General features: G+C 44.4%; 1 protein-coding gene across 3 annotated transcripts in view; it reads right to left on the reverse strand.

Moving 5' to 3' along the window:
* Positions 1–278: 278 nt before the first annotated feature.
* LOC112266557 (aryl hydrocarbon receptor) overlaps positions 279–23,982 on the reverse strand; it is a 78,267-nt gene continuing 54,563 nt past the window's right edge. Inside the window, exons 1-12 of one of the 3 annotated variants that reach the window (XM_024444132.2) lie at positions 17,805–18,024; positions 14,194–14,339; positions 11,125–11,214; positions 9,102–9,225; positions 8,418–8,563; positions 7,982–8,184; positions 6,989–7,098; positions 6,629–6,770; positions 6,299–6,524; positions 5,864–6,093; positions 2,990–4,538; positions 279–2,541 (exon numbers count right to left, since the gene is read on the reverse strand). In XM_024444132.2, the coding sequence (XP_024299900.1) occupies positions 2,428–2,541; positions 2,990–4,538; positions 5,864–6,093; positions 6,299–6,524; positions 6,629–6,770; positions 6,989–7,098; positions 7,982–8,184; positions 8,418–8,563; positions 9,102–9,225; positions 11,125–11,214; positions 14,194–14,334 (3,075 nt within the window). In that variant the 5' untranslated portion in view covers positions 14,335–14,339; positions 17,805–18,024 and the 3' untranslated portion in view covers positions 279–2,427. Of the gene's footprint in view, positions 2,542–2,989; positions 4,539–5,863; positions 6,094–6,298; positions 6,525–6,628; positions 6,771–6,988; positions 7,099–7,981; positions 8,185–8,417; positions 8,564–9,101; positions 9,226–11,124; positions 11,215–14,193; positions 14,340–17,368; positions 17,386–17,804; positions 18,025–23,982 lie in introns of those variants that run through there. The other 2 variants (XM_024444133.2, XM_024444131.2) reach the window with 2 other exon arrangements.

The following is a 23,982-nucleotide window of genomic DNA, read 5'->3' on the forward strand; positions in this document are numbered from 1 at the left end:
GTTATGGCATAATTACATACAGTACGTGTGATATATCTACAGTATACGTTGTATGTTTATCTTTCTGTTTTTTATTTTAAATTTGTATTTATTTGCTCTGCTGATATAATTGTACCATTGACCATCACATTAAAGATTTATTGAATATTGTGAAAATCAATTTTTAAAAAAACAACATTTTCCAAAAAACACAACATAAATCTCACCAGGTCAAATTCCTGATACATGTATATGTACTTGACAAGTAAAAGTAATTCTGATAAGAACAGACAAACCTATGAAAAGTCATTAAACCCCTTTAATAATGTGGAGATGAAATATAACAATTGAGGCGTAAGCGCCATGGCTGACACATTGTTAGAGGCAGAAAAACAACAACAACAAAAGCCACAAGGTGGATGTTTATAAATACTGTTCTGAGGAAACAGGTCAAAAAGGGTTTTACAGACATGAACTGTTCTGTGTGCGGAAAACATACGTATAAAATAGAGTATAATAATAGGTGTGAATCTTATAAAGGCCACGTTACTTAAAAATACAAATTAAAACTAGTATGTACGCATTAAAATGGTACGGCATATAGAAAGGCGCCTTGGCCTCAGTGCAATAGTTATAGTGCCTACATTATGCAGAAGCATACAGACAAGAGCACAGACAAATATACTTTCAATATGGACACTTACGGTGTTCATTAAAGATTCTGTATTTTTGTATGATTTCTGAAAGCACCCGATCCCCCTAGAATACATTGAATAATCCACATTGAATTGGATCATTGATCATTCTGAAACTGTAGCTGCCAATACTGTATTACTTCCCTGTAGAACTGCAGGGCAATAAAATAATTCATCAAAGAAAGTAAAGTAAAGTGAAAGATATTCCCACATAGGCATAGGAGAGCATATCAACAATGCAGTTTGAACAGTGGCTCTACTTTTTCTTTTCAAATTGACTGGTGATTATATGCTTTTTCCATGATTGGTTCATCAGTTTCTCATCTGGAAATGTGTTTCTCATCTGCATATCTATGCAAATGAGGCACTTAAACTATCTGATGCATTTCTGCATGAATACTTTACCAAGGCACCTCCCCTTCTTGGGTGTTTTGAATCAATAGAAGCACAATGGAAGCAAATAAAACTGCAGGTGCACAGGAATCCCACTGGGCACAGACATCAATTCAACATTTATTCCAAGTTGGTTCAACATCATTTCATTGAAATGACGTGGAAACAACGTTTATTCAACCAGTGTGTGCCCAGTGGACACTTCACAAAAATCACAGAAAAGACTAAACTGGCTCAATTACATATTTGTAGTTTTGGTTAAATGCTTATAAAAATACAAAAGATGCATTTTTTTCAGAAAACAAAACAAAGCTGAGTAAATAAATGTATTTTTTGTTGTTGTCATTACATTCTGATTAACATATCTTGTTGTAATAATAGGATATATCCAAATGGAGCATGGTTTGTGATGCAAGAACACGAGGCAAGTCTCAAAAGTCATCACAAGGCAAACTGAGGGAAACTGTCTTTCAATTCTCATTCAGGCCATTGAAGTATTATGATTGCTGGGGAATAGTTTTTCTCCCCGTATCAAAATAACGATTTGATACAGTTTAAACTGTATATCATTCATACATACATATTGTACAGTACGTAATGATATCCATCCTGTCCATAATATCATATGCCAACATATTTAGCATTTTCCAAATGCAAACGCTCTTCTTCTTGCCCGTATGGCCATACTGTAGTCAATTTACCAGGCATCGACTATCTCACCTTTCCTTTTGGAATTCGTCTAGATCCTATATATTCAAATGCATTTCGGGATTTAAAAAAACAACAACTTAAAAGTAATCCCAGGAATCTCATTCAACGTCTCACTCTCTCTTTTTACATATTACTGCTTACTTCATCATCTTTCGTCTTCCCTTTCCAAAATCTTCTGGAAATTCTTTAACGTCAGAGGCACAACGAAGCACAATTCAAAACAACCAATAAATATATTCTGTCTTTTCTCCACATCCACCAGGCGTGAGTGTAGGTCCGAAATGGCACTCTATTCCCTATATAGTGCACTACTTTTAACCAGGGCAAGCACACCCAAGGTGAAAGCAAGTCAAGGAGGAGCTCCAGTGACAGTCGAGTCTGGTTGCAGAAGAAAAATAAGCCACGCGACCCTCTGGTCCAAACGCCTTGTATCTTGCATCCAAACATACGATTTGAGACGCATAGAAGAGAAATGAAGGAAGCCATCTTGGCCAGTCTCCTTGGTGAAGTAAGGCATGGTGGTGGTAGAATCCCCAAAGGCACCTGGCTGTGTGAGTCTATTTATTTGTTTAGCGAACAGGGCTCATTATCAGTATCTTAACAAATTCCATTCAGCCGCGGAAAAGGTTCTTCCTCCTTGTAGAACCTTCTAGAAGTCGCAACAGTTGGTTTGATTGTTCTCTGAGAAGTATGTGTTTCCGTTGGGCAGGGGCAGGGGCGGGAACTGGAACAACATGTTTTCCTCCATTGGACAGTTTGTAACCTGGATGGTAAATAATGGACCAATTAGGAAGAAGTTAGCCACAACAGATCAGAAAGACAAGGGGATGATGTAATGCCTGCAACCCACAGCAAACTGTGCTTGTTTGAGTGCTTTTAAAATCCTCATTATACCCTTCTCAAAGAAACCACCAACAATGGACAAAGAAAATCTCCAAATTTGTGTAGAAGTACATACAACAGAGCAATTAGCTCTAAATGCTTCAATATACGTCAAAGACAAATATGAAACAGATACCTTCTTCCCAAAGGCCCCTTTGTGGCTCGTAATAATTGTCCTACTAGTAAAACCCTAAATACTGGTGCAATTAGAAACGCTGTAATCTGGTTGTAATAATGAAACAAGTCTCCCTTGAAAAATAGGTATTTTTACCTCAATGGGACAATCTGTTAAAATAAAGGTTACATTCAAATACTGGTGCCTGTATTACCTGTGTCTGCCCGTTGCAGTTGAGGTACTGCTGCTGGACCAGCAGGCTGTCTGGTGTGAGGCCCCCAGGGGTTAGACCAGGCCCCACCTGACAGGACAGAGGGCTGATGTTGGTGTCACCTTGTGGGATTGCCGAGGACCCCACGATGGGCCCGCTGGAGTTCCCCTGGAAGTAGCAGGAGGCCTGGGAGGGACTGTGGTCGTGGAGGAGGGCCGTGGCCCTCTGACAGGAGGATGGGACCAGGGAACCAAGTGCTGTGTTGGGGGTTAAACAGACCCCGTTGACAGGAACCAAGGGGGGGTTGGTGCTGCTGAACATGCAGCTGTTGGAAGAGACGAGAGGAGGGGTGACTTGAGCAGAGGTCTTTTGAGGCCTGTACTGGCCTGATATTGTTTGATCCCTGTTGTAGTTCTGGGCCTGAGAGTTCTGCTGTGGCTGGGCCTTGAGCCCAGGGATAGGGAGCTGGGGAGCAATTTGGAAGTCAGACACCTGGCTGTTATAAAAGCTGCCCATGACATTGTGTTGGTGTCCATTTTGTTGGCGTAACATCGTGGGCAGCATTTTCTGCTGCTGCTGTTGCTGGGTGTGCAGGGAAAAGTGTCCTTGTAGGCAGCTAGCCGGGTTGGGATCTAGAATGACGTCTTTTGGTTGATTTGAAATATTCTGGGCAAAGGTTTCCAACAGGGTGTCGGCCACCATGTTGGTATTGGGCATGGAGGGCAAGGGTATCCACATGGATTCCTGACCGGGCACTGCAAAGGGATCTGATTGGCTTATGGAGCTCTGGTCCTGGAATCTCATTGGTTGATCATTCATGTTCCACCCTAGCAGCTGGTTCTGGATTGGCAGACCCATAGGAGCAGGGATGACCTGAGTGGCAGAGCTCCGATTGGCAAGGCCTGACTGCATCTGTTGTCTCAGGGAATAAGACGCCAGCCCATTACCAGGGCTGGACAGCATCTGAGAGGCCTGGAGGCCTTGCTGCCTACCTTTGGCTTGGTTCTGCCACACCTGGGCACAGGAGCCAGTCAGGGAAGGGTTAAAGGCCAGAGGGTTAGCGTTGCTCTCCAGGCCCAGGTTCTTTCCCAGGGATTGGGCAAACATGTTCCTGGAGGAAGCCTCCTGGAGTGTGGGGCTGTTCAATCCCATCTGAGAGCCCATGTGTGTCAGCTTCATCATGCCCCGAATGTTACTCAATGTTTCAGCCCCACTCAAGCCTCCCATCCCAAGCAACTGGTTCTGCTGGGGATCAACCCCCCAGTTGAAGCCCTTTCCTCCAGGCATCATGGTATTCCCCTGCAGGTCGACATTTGTAAGGCACTCTGGTACCTCCAGGAGGGGGTTGTTGACACTGACGGACCCCAGCATTGAGCCCAGATGCTCGGGCATCTTGAGTCCTCCGTTCTCCTTGAAGAGATGTTCCTCCACATATGACAGGATGTCACGGTTGAGGATGTCATCAAGGTCCTCGGACATCTCACAGTTGCTGGAGCTCATCTTCAGCAGAGTGTTCTCCCAGTCCTTCAGCTCTGTGGGGTCCACATCCAGGCTGCAACAAGATAAGATCAGATAAGGTCCACTTCCAGGCCGCAATCACATCAAATCCAACTTTATTTGTATAGCACATTTCATACAAGCTACAGTATAGCAATACAATACAATGTGCTTCACCTAATTTTTTTTTTAAATAGATACAATAAATAATAGAAAATAGATGCTAATTTTCCATGAACAAAAATTGTGTGACTTGCTTCAGCTCTTTGAAAGTATTTTTGTGGTAGTACAAGAAGTTTAAACATTTTACTTAAGTGAAGCGGTGAAATATATTCGAAGTTCAATTTATTAAAATATCTGGTCTGATTACTTTGATAGACTGTGTCAACCTCATTACATTGGACTGTGGGGCACATATTTAATCACAAATAATTACACTAAGACTACTACACTTTTAATCATAAGGAATTAGAAATGTTTTAGGTTATAATTTGGAGAGAGAAGTATGATGATGCGTCTAGTGGAAGAAGTTTAGAAGTTTGTTAGTGAGGAAAATATGTTGAGGTAGTTGAAGAAGTAAAACAAATGAAAGGTTGAGTAAGTTCTGTCCACAAATGTACCCACATTTTCATTATATGTAAATAGTTACATAATTCTCCCTATTAGCTGAAATCGTATTTTTTTCAAAGCTATTTTAGCTGTCATGTTAGCTGTTCGGTCCGAGCAAATTCACAAATTTGTGGCGCTATGCAGAAGTTGACTCTCTCCAGGCACACGTTGCTAGGCAACCCGCCTACACTTGCCTAGGCGGGCCCGCTCCCTCTGTGGCTAAAGCCAGCGTGAGAAACATGCTAACAAACGTTTGTGCTGTGCAACTAAATAAATACTGCCATCTGACACACAAAACCTACGTACTTGCTATAGTCGTGATAGTGTTGCTAGACAAAGCAACTATACTGCACTCTGACACACAAAACCTACGTACTTGCTATAGTCGTGATAGTGTTGCTAGACAAAGCAACTATACTGCACTCTGACACACAAAACCTACGTACTTGCTATAGTTGTGATAGTGTTGCTAGAAAAAGCAACTATACTGCACTCTGACACACAAAACCTACGTACTTGCTATAGTTGTGATAGTGTTGCTAGAAAAAGCAACTATACTGCACTCTGACACACAAAACCTACGTACTTGCTATAGTTGTGATAGTGTTGCTAGAAAAAGCAACTATACTGCACTCTGACACACAAAACCTACGTACTTGCTATAGTTGTGATAGTGTTGCTAGACAAAGCAACTACCTTCACCATTCAATTTTATAATCTACTATTGTTTTTTATTCATTTCTATGATTTATTTTATGGTAGAAGTCAAACCTTGAACACAGGCTGTTGTCCCCGATGATCTGCTGCAGTGTTTCCATCAGGTCCTGGACAGTGGACTCCTCCCTGATGCCTGCGTCCGGCTTGGGCACAGTGTGGTGTTGGGACTGCCAGGAATCACCAGGCACGTTGGCCATTGCGTGGCTGTTGCTGAAGGCCTGGTCTTCCCAGGAGCACAGCTCCTGAGGGTTGGGGGGCTCGCTGGAGGGCTCGCTGGGGCTGGTCTGTATGGATGAATAAATTAAATTAATAAAATACTTTCCGTGTCAAGTCATCTTTAGCGACCCATCCCTTACGGGATTATTTGACACATTGTCGGTGTTCAAAATGGCAACCTATTCCCTACATAGTATACTAGAGAACTATTGGCCCTGGTCAAACATAGTGCATAATGTAGGGAATACGGTACAACAGAGTAAATTGCTGTACCTGCATATAGACGGACTGGTCCTGCTTCAGCATGGAGCCCAGCAGGGAGTCGGGGTCCAGGGCCATTTCTTCGGCCATCTTCCTGATCTTAGGGCCCTTGCTCTGGGTTGGAACGTCAGCTACGTCCAGAGAGAGGCCCACCTCGTAGAGAACAGCTTCCCCAGTGGCGAAGTTAAAGGGCAGCTGGAGTCTCCGCTGGCGAAGCTGCTCCTCACCCTCCTTATTTCTTGAGGGATAAAAAGGAGTGTTAGAACAAAATAGAATAGAGTACAGCAGAGTACAGAGCAGAGTAATCTTGGATAGGATTGTCCAGATAATGACTCTACTCACGATAACGGTCTCTGTCTGACCATGATGAAGTCGGGCCTCCCTCCCTTGTAGATCAGTCTGGCATTAGCCTGAACCCAGACCCACACACCATTCTTGGCCAGAAGCCTAAACACAGTCAGACCACTCTCACCTGTCTTTATCACTAAGGAGGGAAACAGACACGAGGGAACTGTCAACAACAGGGACGGGTACAGCAAATACAGAGAACTTGTTCGTTTTTGTTCATTTCATTCATTCGTTGTTTAATCCATTTGTTAGTTCAGTCGTTCGTTCATTCGTCCGTTCAATCACTCGTTAGTTAATTCAAATCTCCAAAGAGAAAAGTCGTAATATTAATTGGGAAACGTGATAACGACTTACTTCTGATATGGTTGTCGGCACAGTACATCATGTCAGCAGCGTGGATGAACTGGTATCCAGAGCCTCTCATACACAACTCTAGCTCAGTGTAGCCCAGAACCACCTTCCCTCTGACATACAGTAACGCACAGGAGGAATAACATCAGAAACGCTCGCTAATTACTCTATTTTTTTTCCGGTTCTCTACAGTTTGTGGTTACTATTCAGAGTAACGTTCATGAATAAGTCATCACAAATGCTTATAAATAATTTAGAAATGAACGTCAATGTTATAATGCACACAAAGGAATAAAGCCATCGTTAGATATACACCACGTGGCCAAAAGTATGTGGACACCCACTCGTCGAACATCTCATTCCAAAATCATGGGCGTTAATATGGAGTTGGTCCCCCCCTATAACTGCCTCTACTCTTATGGGAAGGCTTTCCACTAGATCTTGGAACATTGCTGCGGGGACTTGCTTCCATTCAGACATAAGAGCATTAGTGAGGTCGGCAGGGATATTGGCCGATTAGGCCTGGCTCGCAGTCAGCGTTCCAATTCATCCCAAAGGTGTTCGATCGGGTTAAGGTCAGGGCTCTGTGCAGGCCAGTCAAGTTCTTCCATTATTTCTGTATTGACCTGCTTTGTGCACGGAGACATTGTCATGCTGAAACAGGAAAGGGCCTTCCCCAAGCTGTGGAAGCACAGAATTGCCTAGAATTCCACTGTATGATGTAGCGTTAAGAACTCCCTTCACTGGAACTAAGGGGCCTAGCCCAAGACATGAAAAACAGCTCCAGACCATTATTCTTCCTCCACCAAACATTACAGTTGGCGCTATGCATTGGGGCAGGTAGTGTTCTCCTGGCATCCGCCAAACCGAGATTCATCCGTCGGACTGCCGTCGGACGTCGGACTACCGTCGGATGTGGCTGAAACGGCCGAATCCCCTAAGGGATGTGCACATACTGTAGTGTACTTTAATAATAACAGTGGATGGGAGTGTTACCGTGTATCAACATTCGTGGGGGTGAAGTCCAGCTTGTGTTTGGTCTGGAATATAAGTGTCTTGGTCCTGATCTCCAGGATAGAGGGGGTCTGGATTGGGGTAGCCACCAAAAACAGGGCCAGCTGGGGATGGTCTATGGTCCCGTCATCTGACATCTTGTTCTGGCCATGGAGGTACTTCAGACGCCCATTGAAGTTTAGGGCCTGGAGTTGAGACACAGGGAAATAAGGAGGAAAGGTAAGGGACTTCTCAATCTGTGTGATCACATGAGGATAAACATAAATCATAAATACAACTACACTAAGTTTTTGTTTTGAGTATTGCCTCATTCTGTAGAGGCAAAAGTCGTATTTAATCCACTACCTACTAATACAAAGTTAATCTGTAGACGTTAGGCCTCTTGACGTGTGGGGTTGGACTGTTAGTTTTACTGTACCAGGAAGCCAGAGGAGTTGTCCAGGAGACAGCGGAAGCGACAGACAAAGCTCCTCTCCAGGAAGGAGGAGTTCTCAGGGGGAATGTGCTGCGGGTTGTAGCTCACTATGTTGCTGGTGATGTCACTGCTGTTGTTAGGCTGCAGGCCTACAGTACACACAGTTACGGTACAGACACATGTATATTTAAATATATTTTATATTTTAGTAATTTATTAGACAGAGTAACTGACAAGAGCAATTAGGGTTAAGTGCCTTGCTCAAGGGCACATTTGTCACGAAGTTGTCTCTGGGATTCGAACCAGAGACCTTTCAGTTACTGGCCAAATGCTTTTAACAGCTAGGCCGCCTGTTTATTATCCTGTATATTCAGCTAACTATACAAAACGTTTTTTCAAGCAAAATCAAATCTTTCCACAAAGGTTGGCTTAGTCCACGTGTCAAAGTCATTCCACGGAGGGCCGAGTGTCCGTCCTTGTACATTATTGCTGAATTAAGGTCACTAATTAGTAAGGAACTCCCTTCACCTGGTTGTCTCGGTCTTAATTGAAAGGAAAAACCCAAAACCCGCTGACACTCGGCCCTCCGTGGAATGAGTTCGACACCCCTGGCTTAGGCAGTCGGAAAAAACCAGGGTGTGAGTACTAACATAGCAGAATAGTGTACTAACATAGTGCATTACTCACTCTCTGTTGTCCCTGGCTCTGTATCAAACTGGTTGGGGTTAAGGGCGAAGTGGAGCTGACGTCTGAACAAGGCCCTGTCGTCCGTGTGGATCAACTCAAACACACTCTGGTGAACCACATCTGACTGTGGGAGACAGGACAAAGAGGGAGACAAGAGTGTAAAAGACGATATACAGCAGCTACAGTACAGAGTCCAGAGGAATATATGAAGTGCATGAGATTCAGTCATTTCCAAATGTCTCCTGATAATACGAACTAACAGGTGCTGCCCTCCAGTGGTTTGGAAGCCATAATACTCCACCGTCTGCTTCATTCAATGTTTTGTGGGAAGGGGAAAGGAGTGGGATGGGTTGTACATCTCTCGCTAAAGAGCAAAGCTCACCAGGTGCAGAGGCACAAACAACCTCCATATTCCAAGAGGACTCTCTGTGGGTGTGTGTGCGTACGTGTGTGTTGTTGTTTGGAGCATGAGTCATCAACATATTAAAAAACATATTCATTAGAGCCTCTCTCCTGCAGTGTAACGTCTGTCTTTAGGCTCGTAACCTGGCCATGCACCGTGTGTGTGTGTGTGTGTGTATGTGTGTGTGTGCACTGTAAACAGGGGTGAACGTATGTTTAATTTCTTCCCAGTACGGGACGTCCTATGTGTGCACACGCTTATGGGCCTAATCATAGAATTTTACCGGGATGCCATACCGGACCGCCTTACGTTCACCCCTGGCTGTAAATGTGTGTGTGTGTGTGTGTACTGTTAAGTGTGTGTATGGGCCAATGACCCGGGTTCATGCATCGTGTTGCACAGAGGGCAAGCAGTGCTTCTGGGCCCAATGTGCCAAGCGGCAGTCACGCTACACTTTATTGTTCCCAGCACACATGACTCATGTGTTTTCTCATTCGATCCATTAATGGCTCCGCCATTAAAAAAAACGCTGGGAACGTAGGTCTTGACGGAGAGAGAGCTATGTGATTAGATGCTCGTTCTCTGTTCCCTTTTCTCCCTTAGGCTCCCTAAAAACGTGTACTTGGCCTCAGTCAAGGTCTCTCTCTGGGAATGATGTGTGTGTACGCACGGAACGAGAGTTTGGAGTTTGTTTGTCGATGAATTTCTGACTTATAAACACATCCATTTAAACGTGGTCTGTATAAATGTCTGTGATGGGAAAGCGAGCCGAGGGCATATGAATCTCAACTCCATGCACTTCTGCTTCCGATTATAGCCTTGCTACTTCAGATATGACTGATATGCTATGGGGATGATCAAAGTTGAGGCGTTAGAATGTCCAACAAGGTCAACTGGCCAGCAAATTATTCAACTGTGACAATACTGACATTTCTCTTTAGTGTATATGTGATGGTGTAATTAGCTAGGTAGTTGATATGGGCTGCTATGAGGTGACAGGTATGATACCATTAGCTAGCTAGGTGATACGGCTGCAATAAGCTGACATGTATGATACCATTAGCTAGCTAGGTGATACGGCTACTATGAGGTGACAGGTATGATACCATTAGCTAGCTAGGTGATACGGCTGCAATTAGCTGACATGTAAGTTACCATTAGCTAGCTAGGTGATACGGCTACTATGAGGTGACAGGTATGATACCATTAGCTAGCTAGGTGATACGGCTACTATGAGGTGACATGTTTGATACCATCAGCTAGCTAGGTGATGCGGCTGCTATAAGCTGACATGTTGGATACCATCAGCTAGCTAGGTGATGCGGCTGCTATGAGGTGACAGGTATGATACCATTAGCTAGCTAGGTGATATGGGCTGCTATAATCTGACATGTTGGATACCATCAGCTAGCTAGGTGATGCGGCTGCTATGAGGTGACAGGTATGATACCATTAGCTAGCTAGGTGATATGGCTGCTATGAGGTGACTTGAAATGTAGCTACATAGGGTCTTCATAGAACCTGAATAACCCATACATAACACATTTATAAGCAGGATATGCATGATGTGGGTGCACTGTCTGTGTGTCAGTCAGCATGGATCAAAAGGCCCTATTTTACCTGGTGGAAGCCTAGGTAGTCCTGAACAGTAGGAGAGGAGTAGAACACGTATCCCTCCGCCGTGACCACTAGCACAAAGCCATTCAGGGCCTAGAAACACAGAGAGGCACAGTCAGACAAAAATAAACACTATGAACTTACTATTTATGAAATTAATAGTATTATATTATTATGAAGTTAACATATGTTCATACTTCACACGTCAAACATGACACACTTCGTTATTTGACATGAAGATGGGCAAATAAACTTAAACTGAAAGAAAGAAGAATGAATTCCATGACGTAGTGAATGATAAGGGTCAATAAGCGAGTCAAATTAAATTAGAGGAGGAATTCTGGTCGGCTGTTGAAGAAGGGAGAAGTAGCCATGGTGTGTGTGTGTCTATGTGTTTGTTCAGGTTTGGGTAAACATCCCATGTAATTAGCCATTCCTTTGTTCAGGTGTTAAATGTGACAATACAACGGAGCAGGGGGGAATATAGCTTCTTGTCACGCACAGGATCCTGGGCCTTGTAAACAATAGACCACCAGAGTGTGTGTGTGAGAGAGAGAGAGAGAGAGAGAGAGAGAGAGAGAGAGAGAGAGACAGACAGACAGTGTGTGTGTGTGTGTGAGAGAGAGAGAGACAGACAGACAGACAGACAGACAGACAGACAGACAGACAGACAGACAGACAGACAGACAGACAGACAGTTGTGTGTGAGAGAGAGAGAGAGAGACAGACAGACAGACAGAGTGTGTGAGACAGACAGACAGACAGACAGACAGACAGACAGACAGACAGACAGACAGACAGACAGACAGACAGACAGACAGACAGACAGACAGACAGACAGACAGACAGACAGACAGACAGACAGACAGACAGACAGACAGACAGACAGACAGACAGACAGACAGACAGAGTGTGCGAGAGGTCCTGCATTTTGGTATCACAATAAATCACAATATCTGGATTTACTGGAAGCTGCTGCAAGTTTTCAGCATTTAAAACACAGACATTAGCTAACAGGTTTAGGAATACAGGCCAAAGTATTTGTGTGTGTGTGCAGTGGTGGAAAAAGTACCCAATTGTCATAGTTGAGTAAACGTAAAAGATACCTTAATGGAAAATGACTCAAGTAAAATGGAACTACTTGAGTAAAAGTCTGGCTTTAAATATACTCAAGTATCAAAAGTACATGTAATTGCAAAAATATACTTAAGTATCTAAAGTACAAGTAATTTAAAATTGCTTATATTAAGCAAACCAGACATCATTGAGTCTCTCCGGGGTTCCCGAGTGGCACAGTGGTCTAAGGTACTGCATTTCAGTGCAAGAGGTGTCACTACAGTCCCTGGTTCAAATTCAGGCTATATCACACCCAGCTGTGATTGGGAGTCCCATAGGGCGGCACACAATTTCCCCCCCAGTGTGGTCTTGGTTTGGCCAGTGTAGGCCGTCATTGTAAATAAGAGATTTTTTTGTAACTGACTTACCTAGTTAAATTAAGGTTAAAGGTAAAAACATTTTTACAAACGAAGAATTTGTGTTACAAACAAAGCATTTGTGTTTAGGGAGTTCTCCAGATCAGAGGCAGTAGGGATGACCTGGGATGCTCACTTGATAAGTGTGTGAATTGGACCATTTTCCTATTCTGCTAAGCATTAAAAATGTAATGACTACTTTTGGGTGTCAGGGAAAATGTATGAAGTAAAAAGTACTATATTTTCTTTAGGGATGTAGTGAAGTAAAAGTAAAAGTTGTCAAAAATATAAATAGTAAAGTAAAGTACAGATACCTAAAAAAACAACTTAAGTAGTGCTTTAAAGTATGTTTTACTTAAGTACTTTACACCACTGTGTGTGTGTTTGAGGGTAATAGTGAGTGATTCTAACCCACCTACTCTAATTATTTCCAGAAAAAGACTACAGGACAACAAGACGATAACATGGTTTGTAACATCTTCACGATATATGCTCCCAGATTGCACTGAACAAGTTTTCTGCATGGTGAATCAACCACATAGTGAAACACAGTGAAAAAACTATCCCCATTAATCTTTGTCTGGTGTTTAGGCCTACAAATTAAAAAAAAAAAAAAATACAACACACAATTGTGTCTCTTAAGAGCAGCGTTTGTTCTCTGTGTGGAGAGAACAAACGCTGTAGTCACCAGGACAGCAACTGGGGAAGACAGTTAAGACTAAACTACAAACTGCCCAGCACTACTATCAAGGCAGAGAATCAGTCATAAATCAGTCTAGCACCATCCTCCATTAGACCAGTCCCTACTGGAGAGAATAGTGCTGTTTGTGGTCCGCGTTGAGACCTCCCTGGAGATGGCGATGGTTATCTTTAGCAATAAAGCTAATGCTAATGAGAACTAGCATAGCCCTCACTGAGAAATGGGACAGCACGCTAATACTGCTAGCATTATGAGAAATGGGACAGTGCTGTCAGAGGCATTGCCCCACGGGTAATGAAATGAGAGAGTCAAACTCAGGATTTAGTCAGGAGTGCAGGGACTCTGGGGTGTTTACTCCAGGAAGATGACTCTATATGTGTGCTTTAGACAAGTGGTTGAATCCGCTTCCTCTTTTTCCCTCCTTTGATGGCATTGAACATACATGTGCGAGAGGTTATCATTCTATGGAGGTTGTCGAAATATCAAAGAGTTTATAATCGGGCATATTTGTTCAAGACTGTATACAGGGGTTCTATATCTATGGTATACAGTATGTGTGATATTTGGGCTGATAACGTGAGACAGTAATCCCTAACTCTCGGCAAGGTGGAGGAGTTTCGGTCATGTCAAGACGTAAAACAAATAGCGTCTCGTATAACTGGAAGGGAAGGAGTGAGGTTGGTTTCTTTACATGTAGATGGGTATGAGAACCGTCATATAGTGTGTGTGAGCTGGGGGACAGGTCGGTGCTTGCCCCTCACGTCAGCTAAGCTTCCTCAGGTAAACCCCATAGGGACAGAGAGAGAGAGAGAGAGAGAGGCCTAGGGCTGGGGGGAGAGACAGACAGACAGGCAGACAGGCAGACAGACACTGTAAACATACAGTAGACACACTGTATACCTGGAGCAGGAGGTTTCCCTCGGAAAACGTGACCGCATCCACAGAGGTTGTAGCAGTTGTGCTCTTCGCTAGAGTGATCGGTCCATTCCCTCCGAACCCCACCGCTCTCTCCACCCCCCACCCTGGACTGCCTTTCTTCATGGTCGCTGCAAAACAGAACAGAGAGAGAAACATAACTTCACACCGGCACACAATCCTGAAAGCAACACGCATCCGGACAGTGGGAGAAAGCAGCATGGAACTGACTTCCCAAATATTTTGTTGACATGCTCTCTGCTAACGTCTGCAACTCTTTCTCTTATTATTTTTCCAAACCAATGAGGATGGTAATACAAGCCCAGACACACATATACGCACACAGCCACACTCCCTCTCTCCAACCCCGTTTGTTTGTTTGTTTGTTTGTTTGTTTGTTTGTTTGTTTGTTTGTTTGTTTGTGTTTGTGTGTGTGTGTGTGTGTGTGTGTGTGTGTGTGTGTGTGTGTCTGGGCTTGTATTACTATACAAGGTACCGGAAATCTTCAAAGGTCACCACAAGGAGAGTAAAGGATTGTAAAAGACAGTCCCCACGAGAACAAAGCCTATTTTAAGCTTAGTTAAAGGGTTTGGTTTAGGGTCTAGAATTAGGGTTAGGGGTTAAAGGTGGAGTTAAGGTTTGGGTTAGGTTTAGGAAAAATAGGATTTTGAGTGTAAATACATTTTGGGTCCCCACAAGGATAGTAAAACATATGGTCTGTGTGCATGCGCTTGCTTGCATGTGTCTGTGTGTCAGCCAGGATTGGCTTTGGGCTCATTTGGGACTTAACTTTGACTTCAGACTTAATAGATGGGATTATAAAACCTCCCTCCCAATTTGTCTAACTCCATTGTCTCCTTCCCTTGTTCATTTGTTTTCGTCCCCAGGAGAAGCCCTGACAGCGAGCAAGGCTCATAGGGGACTAAGTGCGGGCGTATACGTCATATGTTTCAACTGGAGACTTGAGACATACTCCAGATGTCCAAAGGCCTCTAATCTATATGTGTGTCCCCTAAAAGCAGAGCAGCAGACACCAAGTATGTTTGTGGGGAAAAAAACATAGCCAATTCTTTTCAGAATTGCCGGATGAGCTACGACTATTTCTGTCCATTAGTCTAATATCTCAAAGGTGGTCTTCTTAAAATAGGTCAGATAGAGAAAGAAAGAGAAAAGGGGAGAGAATGCGAGATGAGAGAGAGAGAGAGAGAGAGAGAGAGAGGAAGAGAGAGGCTGACAGACAAAGACAGAGTGACAGAGAAGGAGACAAACAAACGGAGGAGACAGACAGTGACAAATAGCTGTACATACTGGAGTCGGACACACTGGTGACTGACTCCACCAGACTCCAGTCCAGACTGAACCGTAGAGCTCTCGTCTTTCCCGTCTCTCCCCTTCCCCTTTCCCGTGTGTAGCTTCAGACCAGAACAAGAGCCTCCTTGTTCCCACTCGCAGCCTCCCCTTAACCCTCATACCCGGCTGGACACAACACACCCACTGTGCTCAGCCACTTCTGATGAGGGCTGGAAGAGCCGGGGGCTTTCTCTTCCTTCACCACAGATCTTAAATCAATAAAGCATGTTGCTCAGCCTGAACTACAGCTTGGGCTGGGCCTTGCTGGGCTGGCTGGGGGCTGCTTCACCAACACAAATTCTTTCAATCACAGAGATAAGTGTCTCTCAAAGTACCTTGCTATAAGTTCCCCAATTGCAATGGGAGTGTGTGGCTGCTTTGTACATTGGCTAGCCCAGAGCTAGCTAGAGAGAGTGGCTGCTGTACATTGGCTAGCCCAGAGCTAGCTAGAGAGAGTGGTTGATGTACATTGGCTAACCCAGAGCTAGCTAGAGAGAGTGGCTGCTGTACATTGGCTAGCCCAGAGCTAGCTAGAGAGGGTGGCTGCTGTACACTGGCTAGAACAGAGCTAGCTTGGGAGATTGGTTGCTGTAGGCTACATTAGGCTTGCCTGACAATTCACACTGAATTCTTACGCTGCTCTGTCGTTCACTACATACTTTCATCGTCTGTGGTGACGAGGGGAACGAGGGGTGTTGTACACAAGACAAAGTCAACAGTGATTGGATCGTCTCAAACCAATCAGAGTATCAAAGCTAATGCTTTACCCACGTGTGTTCTGCCTCTGGCCCAACCTATCAATTTCTGGACCAATCACACAGCCCCGAATATGTTTCGCATTCGATGAAGGGTCGGGGAGGTACTCAGATCCAGACTCATTGCGGAGAAGAAACTAATGTCTGTGGGCGTGAAAGGAGTCTGGGTAGCCAGGCAAACATTAGGCTATATCACAGAGCTAACCCTGGCTCTGAGGTACGGTTTGGCTGACTGCTATAGTTTACAATGGAGTTGGCTAGAGTGTGTGGTTGCTGTACAGGCTAGCCTGGAGCAAGCTCTGCCCCTGAGGTACGTTCGGCTGCAGGCTGGGTGGGGCGCCCAGTCATTTCCTGTGTGTGTTTTGAGCTACAGGCTGCAGTTAATGCTATTTCTGGATCCTCAGCCGTTATCAAGCCCTCTGTATCACAAGAAGAAGAATATAGAAAAAAGAAAGGGACAGAAATCGAGAGAGAGCAAGCGAGTGAGAGAGCGAGCGAGAGAGAGAGATGAACAACAACAACAGTGTTTCTTTCCAGCAACAAAACCCCAAAATACCTTTCCCACAGGACACAGATGTTGGGAGATAATTTTGGAGGAAATGCAAAGTCAAAGGCAAACCATTTAAAAGGACGATGGACTATTGATATGGCCCAGTAAATTGCAGAGTACTTAACTACGTAGCATACATCAGGGTTAGGATGGAGAGAGAGAGAGCGAACGAGAGAGAGAGAGAAAGAGAAAAAAATAAAGAGAGAGAGTGGGGCGGGAGGAAGAGAGAGAGCACCGTTTCAGGGTTTGGCAGACATGTACAGTATGTGGCTATGCGGTATGGTTACTTTCCCATGTTTGTTCCAGTAATGACTAAGGGAGGAAGAGAAGACAGTGTTTCTATTTGGGCTGACAATGAGGGCTCATGACTGGGTCATGACTGTGGTCCTATAGCTCAGCTGGTAGAGCGTGACACTTGCAATGCCAGAACAGTGGGTTTGATTCCCGAGAGCATGGTATGTAAAATGTATACAAGCATTCACTTTTGATAAAAATGTCTGCTCACCTGTTCACCTACTCTGTGTTTCACAAAGACACTGCGGTTGGAACGTCACTCAGGAAGGAAAATGGCGGACGGAAGACAGGGTGGTGCGGCAGGTGCCGCTTCTCATTCGAATGCTGTAATTTTATCTAAACCATCAGGTGTACACCGATCCCAGCTAAGTAACTCATGCAAAGAGTTAAAGCGCAATTATGTGTTTTATCTCCAGTACTCTGCCATGATTGTCAGTTATGTAGCTGCTCTACTGATAATCTCAGTGCGTCCTTGCTGGGATGACACAATCAGTCTACTACCGGAGAATATCAACACCAAACACATTGGTTCACTGTTCCACGGGAGCGGACAGTACACAGCCATAATGTTCTGAATACCATAATGTTCTGAACCGCTTAGGCGTAACAAACACAAGTCCAACATTTATCGGAAACTGTTAAACTACCTGTTCACTACCCTCCTGCTCTCCGGGGATGTACAACTCAATCCTGGGCCCAATTATCACCGAGCCAGTGATACGCACGGGAGTGGAGAGCGGTGGATGGCCTCGTCCACTGGTCGTCGCCGCTGTGGAGGTGGGTGAGTGCTATGGTCCTATGGTTTCTCTCGACTCACCCGGCTCCAGGATAGATTTTGACTCTTCAAACATACCAGAGTCGCTATATGCGATCCCTGACTCTGCTTCTGGTACGCAAGCTATTTTAATTAGTTCCCCGCACCCAGTGCAGGCGGGAGGGATTGTTAATTGCGCTACCGAACTGCCCCTAATCAAAACGAAACAAAACGGCCTAAACCCAGCCGTCAGAAAACACAGAAAATTTAACTTTTTTTCAATGTGTCAATCACTCTCGAGTCATCTGGGACCCACGAGCTAAGCCCAAGGGACTACTAGGGGGGGCACTTGAACATTCGTAGTGTCATTCCAAAAAGTGATCAAATTCAACATCTACTCACAGACTCCAACCTTGACTTTCTCTGCCTCTCAGAGACATGGCTCCATAAACACTCTCCATATGCTTCCTTGATTGTGCCTGGCTACAATGTTTTCAGGAGAGACAGGATTGAAGGAAGAGGAGGGGGTGTGATGATTTACATTAAAGAACATATCCGATGTAAACAAATTGAGTGGTCATGTGATAATGAACTAGAATGTATCGGCCTGAACGTTACACTGTCTCCCCAAATGTCTTTTACCCTCATTGGAATGTATAGGCCACCTTCCACCAAAAGTGTGTTTTTTGATCAGTTTAATACCATGCTTAGGGAATGTGATTTTGGGAAAGAGGTCATCTTAATGGGAGATTTTAACATTAATTATGAAGACAAGTGTTGTAGGAAAACCCTCAAACGGATCACTAATACCTTTGACCTTACACAGCTAGTTAAAGGGCCAACCAGGGTGACTTGTTGCTCTAAAACACAGATTGATTTGGTGTTCAGTAATAAACCAGAGAGAGTGACTAAATCATTCAATATGGTTACTGGGCTGTCTGATCATAATCTGACACTTATAGCCAGAAAGCTGTCTAAGAGCAGGTTTAACCTCTCTACTGTTAGAAAGCCGGATCAACTCAGAATACCTAAGAGTGAATTAAACTATTTTGAAAAAGCAATTAAGGGAATGATCTCTTGTCCTATACAGATGTGGAAGCTGATAGTCAGGTTTTTCTATCCACAATCCAGACTACAATAAATGGCTTCCTAAAGAAAATCAAATCCAAACCTGGCCAAAAGAGCACTCTTCCTTGGCTAAATGGAGAAATCTGGAAATTGATGAAAGAACGAGATTATGCTCTAAAAATAGCCTTAAAATCTAAATTAGAGCATGACAGACGTAGGTTTACCATGTTGAGAAATAAGGTGATGAAAGAAATCAGACAGGCCAAGGCAAACTTTTTTATTAACATAATTGGTGAAGCAAAGGGAAATTCTAAATTGATATGGGAGAATCTAAAAAAGTTAACAGGGAAAGACCATAGTAACACTGCAAAAAGACTAGAAATCATGGTGAATAACAATCTAACACAGGATGCAGTCGAAATAGCAATAGCCTTCAATTCCTACTTTATTGACTCTGTCAGGGTACTGACACAGAACCCCTCCACTGGTTTCTTGGGCTCAGTGCTAGTAAATGACACTCAACCTGTCTTCATCATAAGGGAGGTTTCTGAGTCAAAGGTGAACAAGGTGATTAGCTCACTAAAGAACTCTAAAGCCAAAGATGTGTTTGGGATGGACTCTACCTTTCTTAAAAACTACAAAGAGTCACTCATTGGCCCCATTACTAAGGTCACCAACACATCTATTGGTCTCGGTGTGTTTCCAAGGGTATGGAAGTTGGCCATAATAACGGCCATCTTTAAATCAGGCGACCCTGCTAACGTGAGTAACTACAGGCCCATTAGTATACTACCTGTGGTGTCAAAGGTTGTTGAAAAGTGTGTAGCAGAACAACTGATTGCCCACCTCAACAACAGCCCCTTCACATTACACTCCATGCAGTTTGGCTTCAGAGCGAAACACTCCACAGAAACGGCCAACTGCTTTCTTCTGGAAAATGTGAAGTCCAAGATGGACAAAGGGGGTGCTGTTGGGGCTGTGTTTCTGGACCTAAGGAAGGCTTTTGATACTGTTAACCATGAGATTCTCATCACAAAATTGTCCAAGTTCAACTTTTCCCCTGATGCTTTGAGATGGATGAAATCATACCTTGAAGGCAGAACTCAGTGTGTCAGAGTGAGCAATGAGCTGTCGCCCACTCGTAGCTATGATGTGGGCGTGCCCCAAGGTTCAATACTGGGGCCCCTCCTGTTCAGCCTGTACATTAATGATCTGCCTTCTGTCTGTACTGGGTCTGAAGTTCAAATATATGCAGATGATACAGTGATATATGTGCATGCAAAGAGCAAACAACAAGCTGCACAAGCATTCACTACTGTAATGGTCCAGGTTACAAAGTGGCTCAGTGACTCGTGTTTGCATCTCAATGTGAAAAAAACTGTTTGCATGTTCTTCACAAAGAGGGCAACAGATGCTACTGAGCCAGATGTCTATGTGTCAGGGGAGAAGCTCCAGGTGGTATCCGATTTTAAGTACCTTGGCATCATACTTGATTCCAACCTCTCTTTTAAAAAGCATGTGAAAAAGGTAATTCAAATAACCAAATTCAACCTAGCTAATTTCCGATTTATACGAAATTGTTTGACTACAGAGGTAGCAAAACTGTACTTCAAATCTATGATACTCCCCCACTTAACATACTGCTTGACTAGTTGGGCCCAAGCTTGCTGTACAACATTAAAACCTATTCAGTCTGTCTACAAACAGGCTCTCAAAGTGCTTGATAGGAAGCCCAATAGCCATCATCATTGTCACATCCTTAGAAAGCATGAGCTCTTGAGTTGGGAAAATCTTGTGCAATACACTGACGCATGTCTTGTATTCAAGATCCTTAATGGCCTGGCTCCCCCTCCACTCAATATTTTTGTTAAACAGAAAACCCAGACATATGGCAGCAGATCCACAAGGTCTGCCATGAGAGGTGACTGTATAGTTCCCCTAAGGAAAAGCACCTTTAGTAAATCTGCATTCTCTGTGAGAGCTTCCCATGTCTGGAATACACTGCCATCAGACACACATAACTGCACCACATATCACACTTTCACAAAATGCTTGAAGACATGGCTAAAGGTCAATCAGATGTGTGAACATGGTCCCTAGCTGTGTGTTGCCGCTCTCCATGTTGTCTGTTGTCTGTAGCTTGTGAGGTGTGGAAACACTTTGTTGCTTTTATGAATTTTGTCTTGCTGCTTTTTGTTCTATGTTGCTCTGTCTGTATGCTACGTCTTGCTTGTCCTATGTTGCTGTCTGTATGCTATGTCTTGCTTGTCCTATGTTGCTATGTCTTGCTTGTTCTATGTTGCTATTGTCTATATTGTAATTGTTTTTAATAACCTGCCCAGGGACTGCGGTTGAAAATTAGCCGGCTGGCTTAAACCGGCACTTTTACTGAAACGTTGATTAATGTGCACTGTCCCTGTAAAAATAAAAATAAACTCAACTCAACTCAATGGCATATATATGATGTGTAGCTGGCGTGTGAACCAGGGAGACTGCTGTTTAATTCAGTGAACCAACTAGAGAGAATATGGGCCAGGGTTCATATTCCCAGAGTCTCAGCATCAGAGTGCTGATTATGCTTAATGTTTCCTCTTAGATCATAATGAATATGATTATATATAAAGCACTCTGAGATGCTTTATGAATACGGGCCCAGAACTCCAATATAGCAGTTGCCTGTCCCACGTAAAGGGAGCCAGCCCTGGCAGGACTAGATGTGTTGTGGTGCTGTTATCCTGCTGCTGTTACTGGAGCACAGAGACCAAACCAAACCCTTGGAGCAGTTCACTGGGTTTAACCAGTCAAACGAGCTTCGACTTCCCTATCAGAAAATCTGTGGCCTGGTCTGTGGGGTTAACCTCGGAACTGACGTGAAGCTCTGACTACACAGCAAAGGAATGACTGGCAGGGCTGGCTCAGCCCGGTCCACACACACACACGCGCACACACACACACACACACACACTCAGGCCTCCGCAGAGGGGAGGCCAAACGAGGAAAACAGACCAGGCCGCAAAATTGCCACTTGGCCGGTCAGATAGCAGCAAAAGCAACACCACATTCCTCTATTCTCTCCTGACTGACTGACTGGCTGACTGTAGCCCCGAGAGCTGGAAATGGACAGGAGTCACCAAGTTTTAAAAATGAGAATGGTCTGAAGTGGTTTGGTCAGTGTAGGACTGTACAGCGGGAGCTCTGCCCCGGCCCGCGGAACTCAATCCATCAGGACTGAATTACCATTCAAATGATATTCCTACTGCTGCCAGTGTACATTATGGAGAGTAGCCTATGATCAGAGGCTTTGGAGTCATCTAGCTCCAGTTCTTCTTTCCTAATGATCGCCTGTCACCGACCATCGTATGCCTTCTATGCACTTTGTACGCCTTCTACGCTCGTCATCATTTCTCATCATTTTTACTTCAAAACAAAATATTCCATTGATATTTTCTTTTGAATGCTTCCAATACTAGGGAAATGGCAACATATCCCTTCAAAACCACAACGTTGGCACTCTCACATTCAAGCCATCGCTACTCAACCTAGTGATGAAGAGAGAGTAGAGAGTGTAAGACAGAGTCGTGCACACACACACACACACACACACACACCAACCCCCACCGCCACCTCAACACCCCAGGGCAGGCAGCCGGTCCGCCGACCACAGCTGTCCACACTGGGCAGAGGGCAGCAGTCTAGTCTCATCATTATTTTAGTTTTAGAAGGTCAACCCACCAGTCAGTCTCCTGTAGAACCAAACAGAACCATAAAAGGTCTCTAATTTCAAGGGGAATACAATCTACCCACCCACCGCTATAACCAGATCTACTCAGAGAGAGAGAGAGTCAGCGAGAGAGTCAGAGAGTCAGAGAGCCAGGGAGTCAGAGAGTCAGGGAGTCAGGGAGTCAGAGAGTCAGGGAGCCAGGGAGTCAGAGAGTCAGGGAGTCAGGGATCCAGGGAGCCAGGGAGCCAGGGAGTCAGGGAGCCAGGGAGTCAGGGAGTCAGGGATCCAGGGAGTCAAGGAGCTAGGGAGTCAGGGAGCCAGGGAGTCAGGGAGTCAGTGAGTCAGGGAGTCAGGGAGCCAGGGAGTCAGGGAGCCAGGGAGCCAGGGATGGTCTGGGCACCTAATGGATGAGCATGGTCTATAGATATATATATATATATAATCTCAGGGTGACAGTAATGGGATATGTAGTCTACCCAATCAACAAGTAGTCTACCCCATCAACAAGTAGCCTACCAAGGTCAAAAGAAGTACATTATATATAAGGAATTAGATGCTATTTAGGACACAGACAAACTGTCTTTATTTGTTGTCTCACTGTAATGTCATCAGGCGGGGGAAGGATGATTCTGTATGCCTTGTTGAGGACGTGCTTAGGCGACAGTAGTTTGTATGTATGTTTGTGTTTGTGTGTGTGTGTGTGTGTGTGCGTGGGTATGTGTGTGAATGACCAGGTTCGAGCTACCTGCCAAAAGGTTAAAGGGTAAAATGCTGTGTGTGTGTGTGTGTGTGAATTATATAATAAGCTTGCAGATGTTCAACCGGTATACAGAAGTGTCTCTGAAAGCACGCACATCTAATCACTACAGAGCAGGGCCTCTCTTGGACTGCTACAATACAGACAGAATAATGACACCCAATATAAACGGCTTCCTGTCACACCGAAGTGGAAATGTTCAACCCACAAAAAGTCTACATGCACAAATACATCCCCATACAAGCCACCTATAGTGCAGTTCAGCTGTGTTGTACTGTACCTCTCTACCTCCATCCCTCTTTCACCCCCTCTCTACCTCCCACTTTACCACGCCTCCAGCTCCCTCTTTCACTTACTCTTTCCTTCCCTCTTTTACCTCCCTCCCTCCCTCCCTCGCTCCCTCCAACTCTGGTGTATAGTATAGGAACACACACCGACTGCCGTGTGACTAGCTCATCCCCCTTCTAACGGCTGATGTTTCCCAGACAGAGCCAGGGAGCCATGACTCATACTCTTTACACTGGA

This window comes from Oncorhynchus tshawytscha, linkage group LG14, assembly GCF_018296145.1.
Source record: "Oncorhynchus tshawytscha isolate Ot180627B linkage group LG14, Otsh_v2.0, whole genome shotgun sequence".
Taxonomy (NCBI): Eukaryota; Metazoa; Chordata; class Actinopteri; order Salmoniformes; family Salmonidae; genus Oncorhynchus; species Oncorhynchus tshawytscha.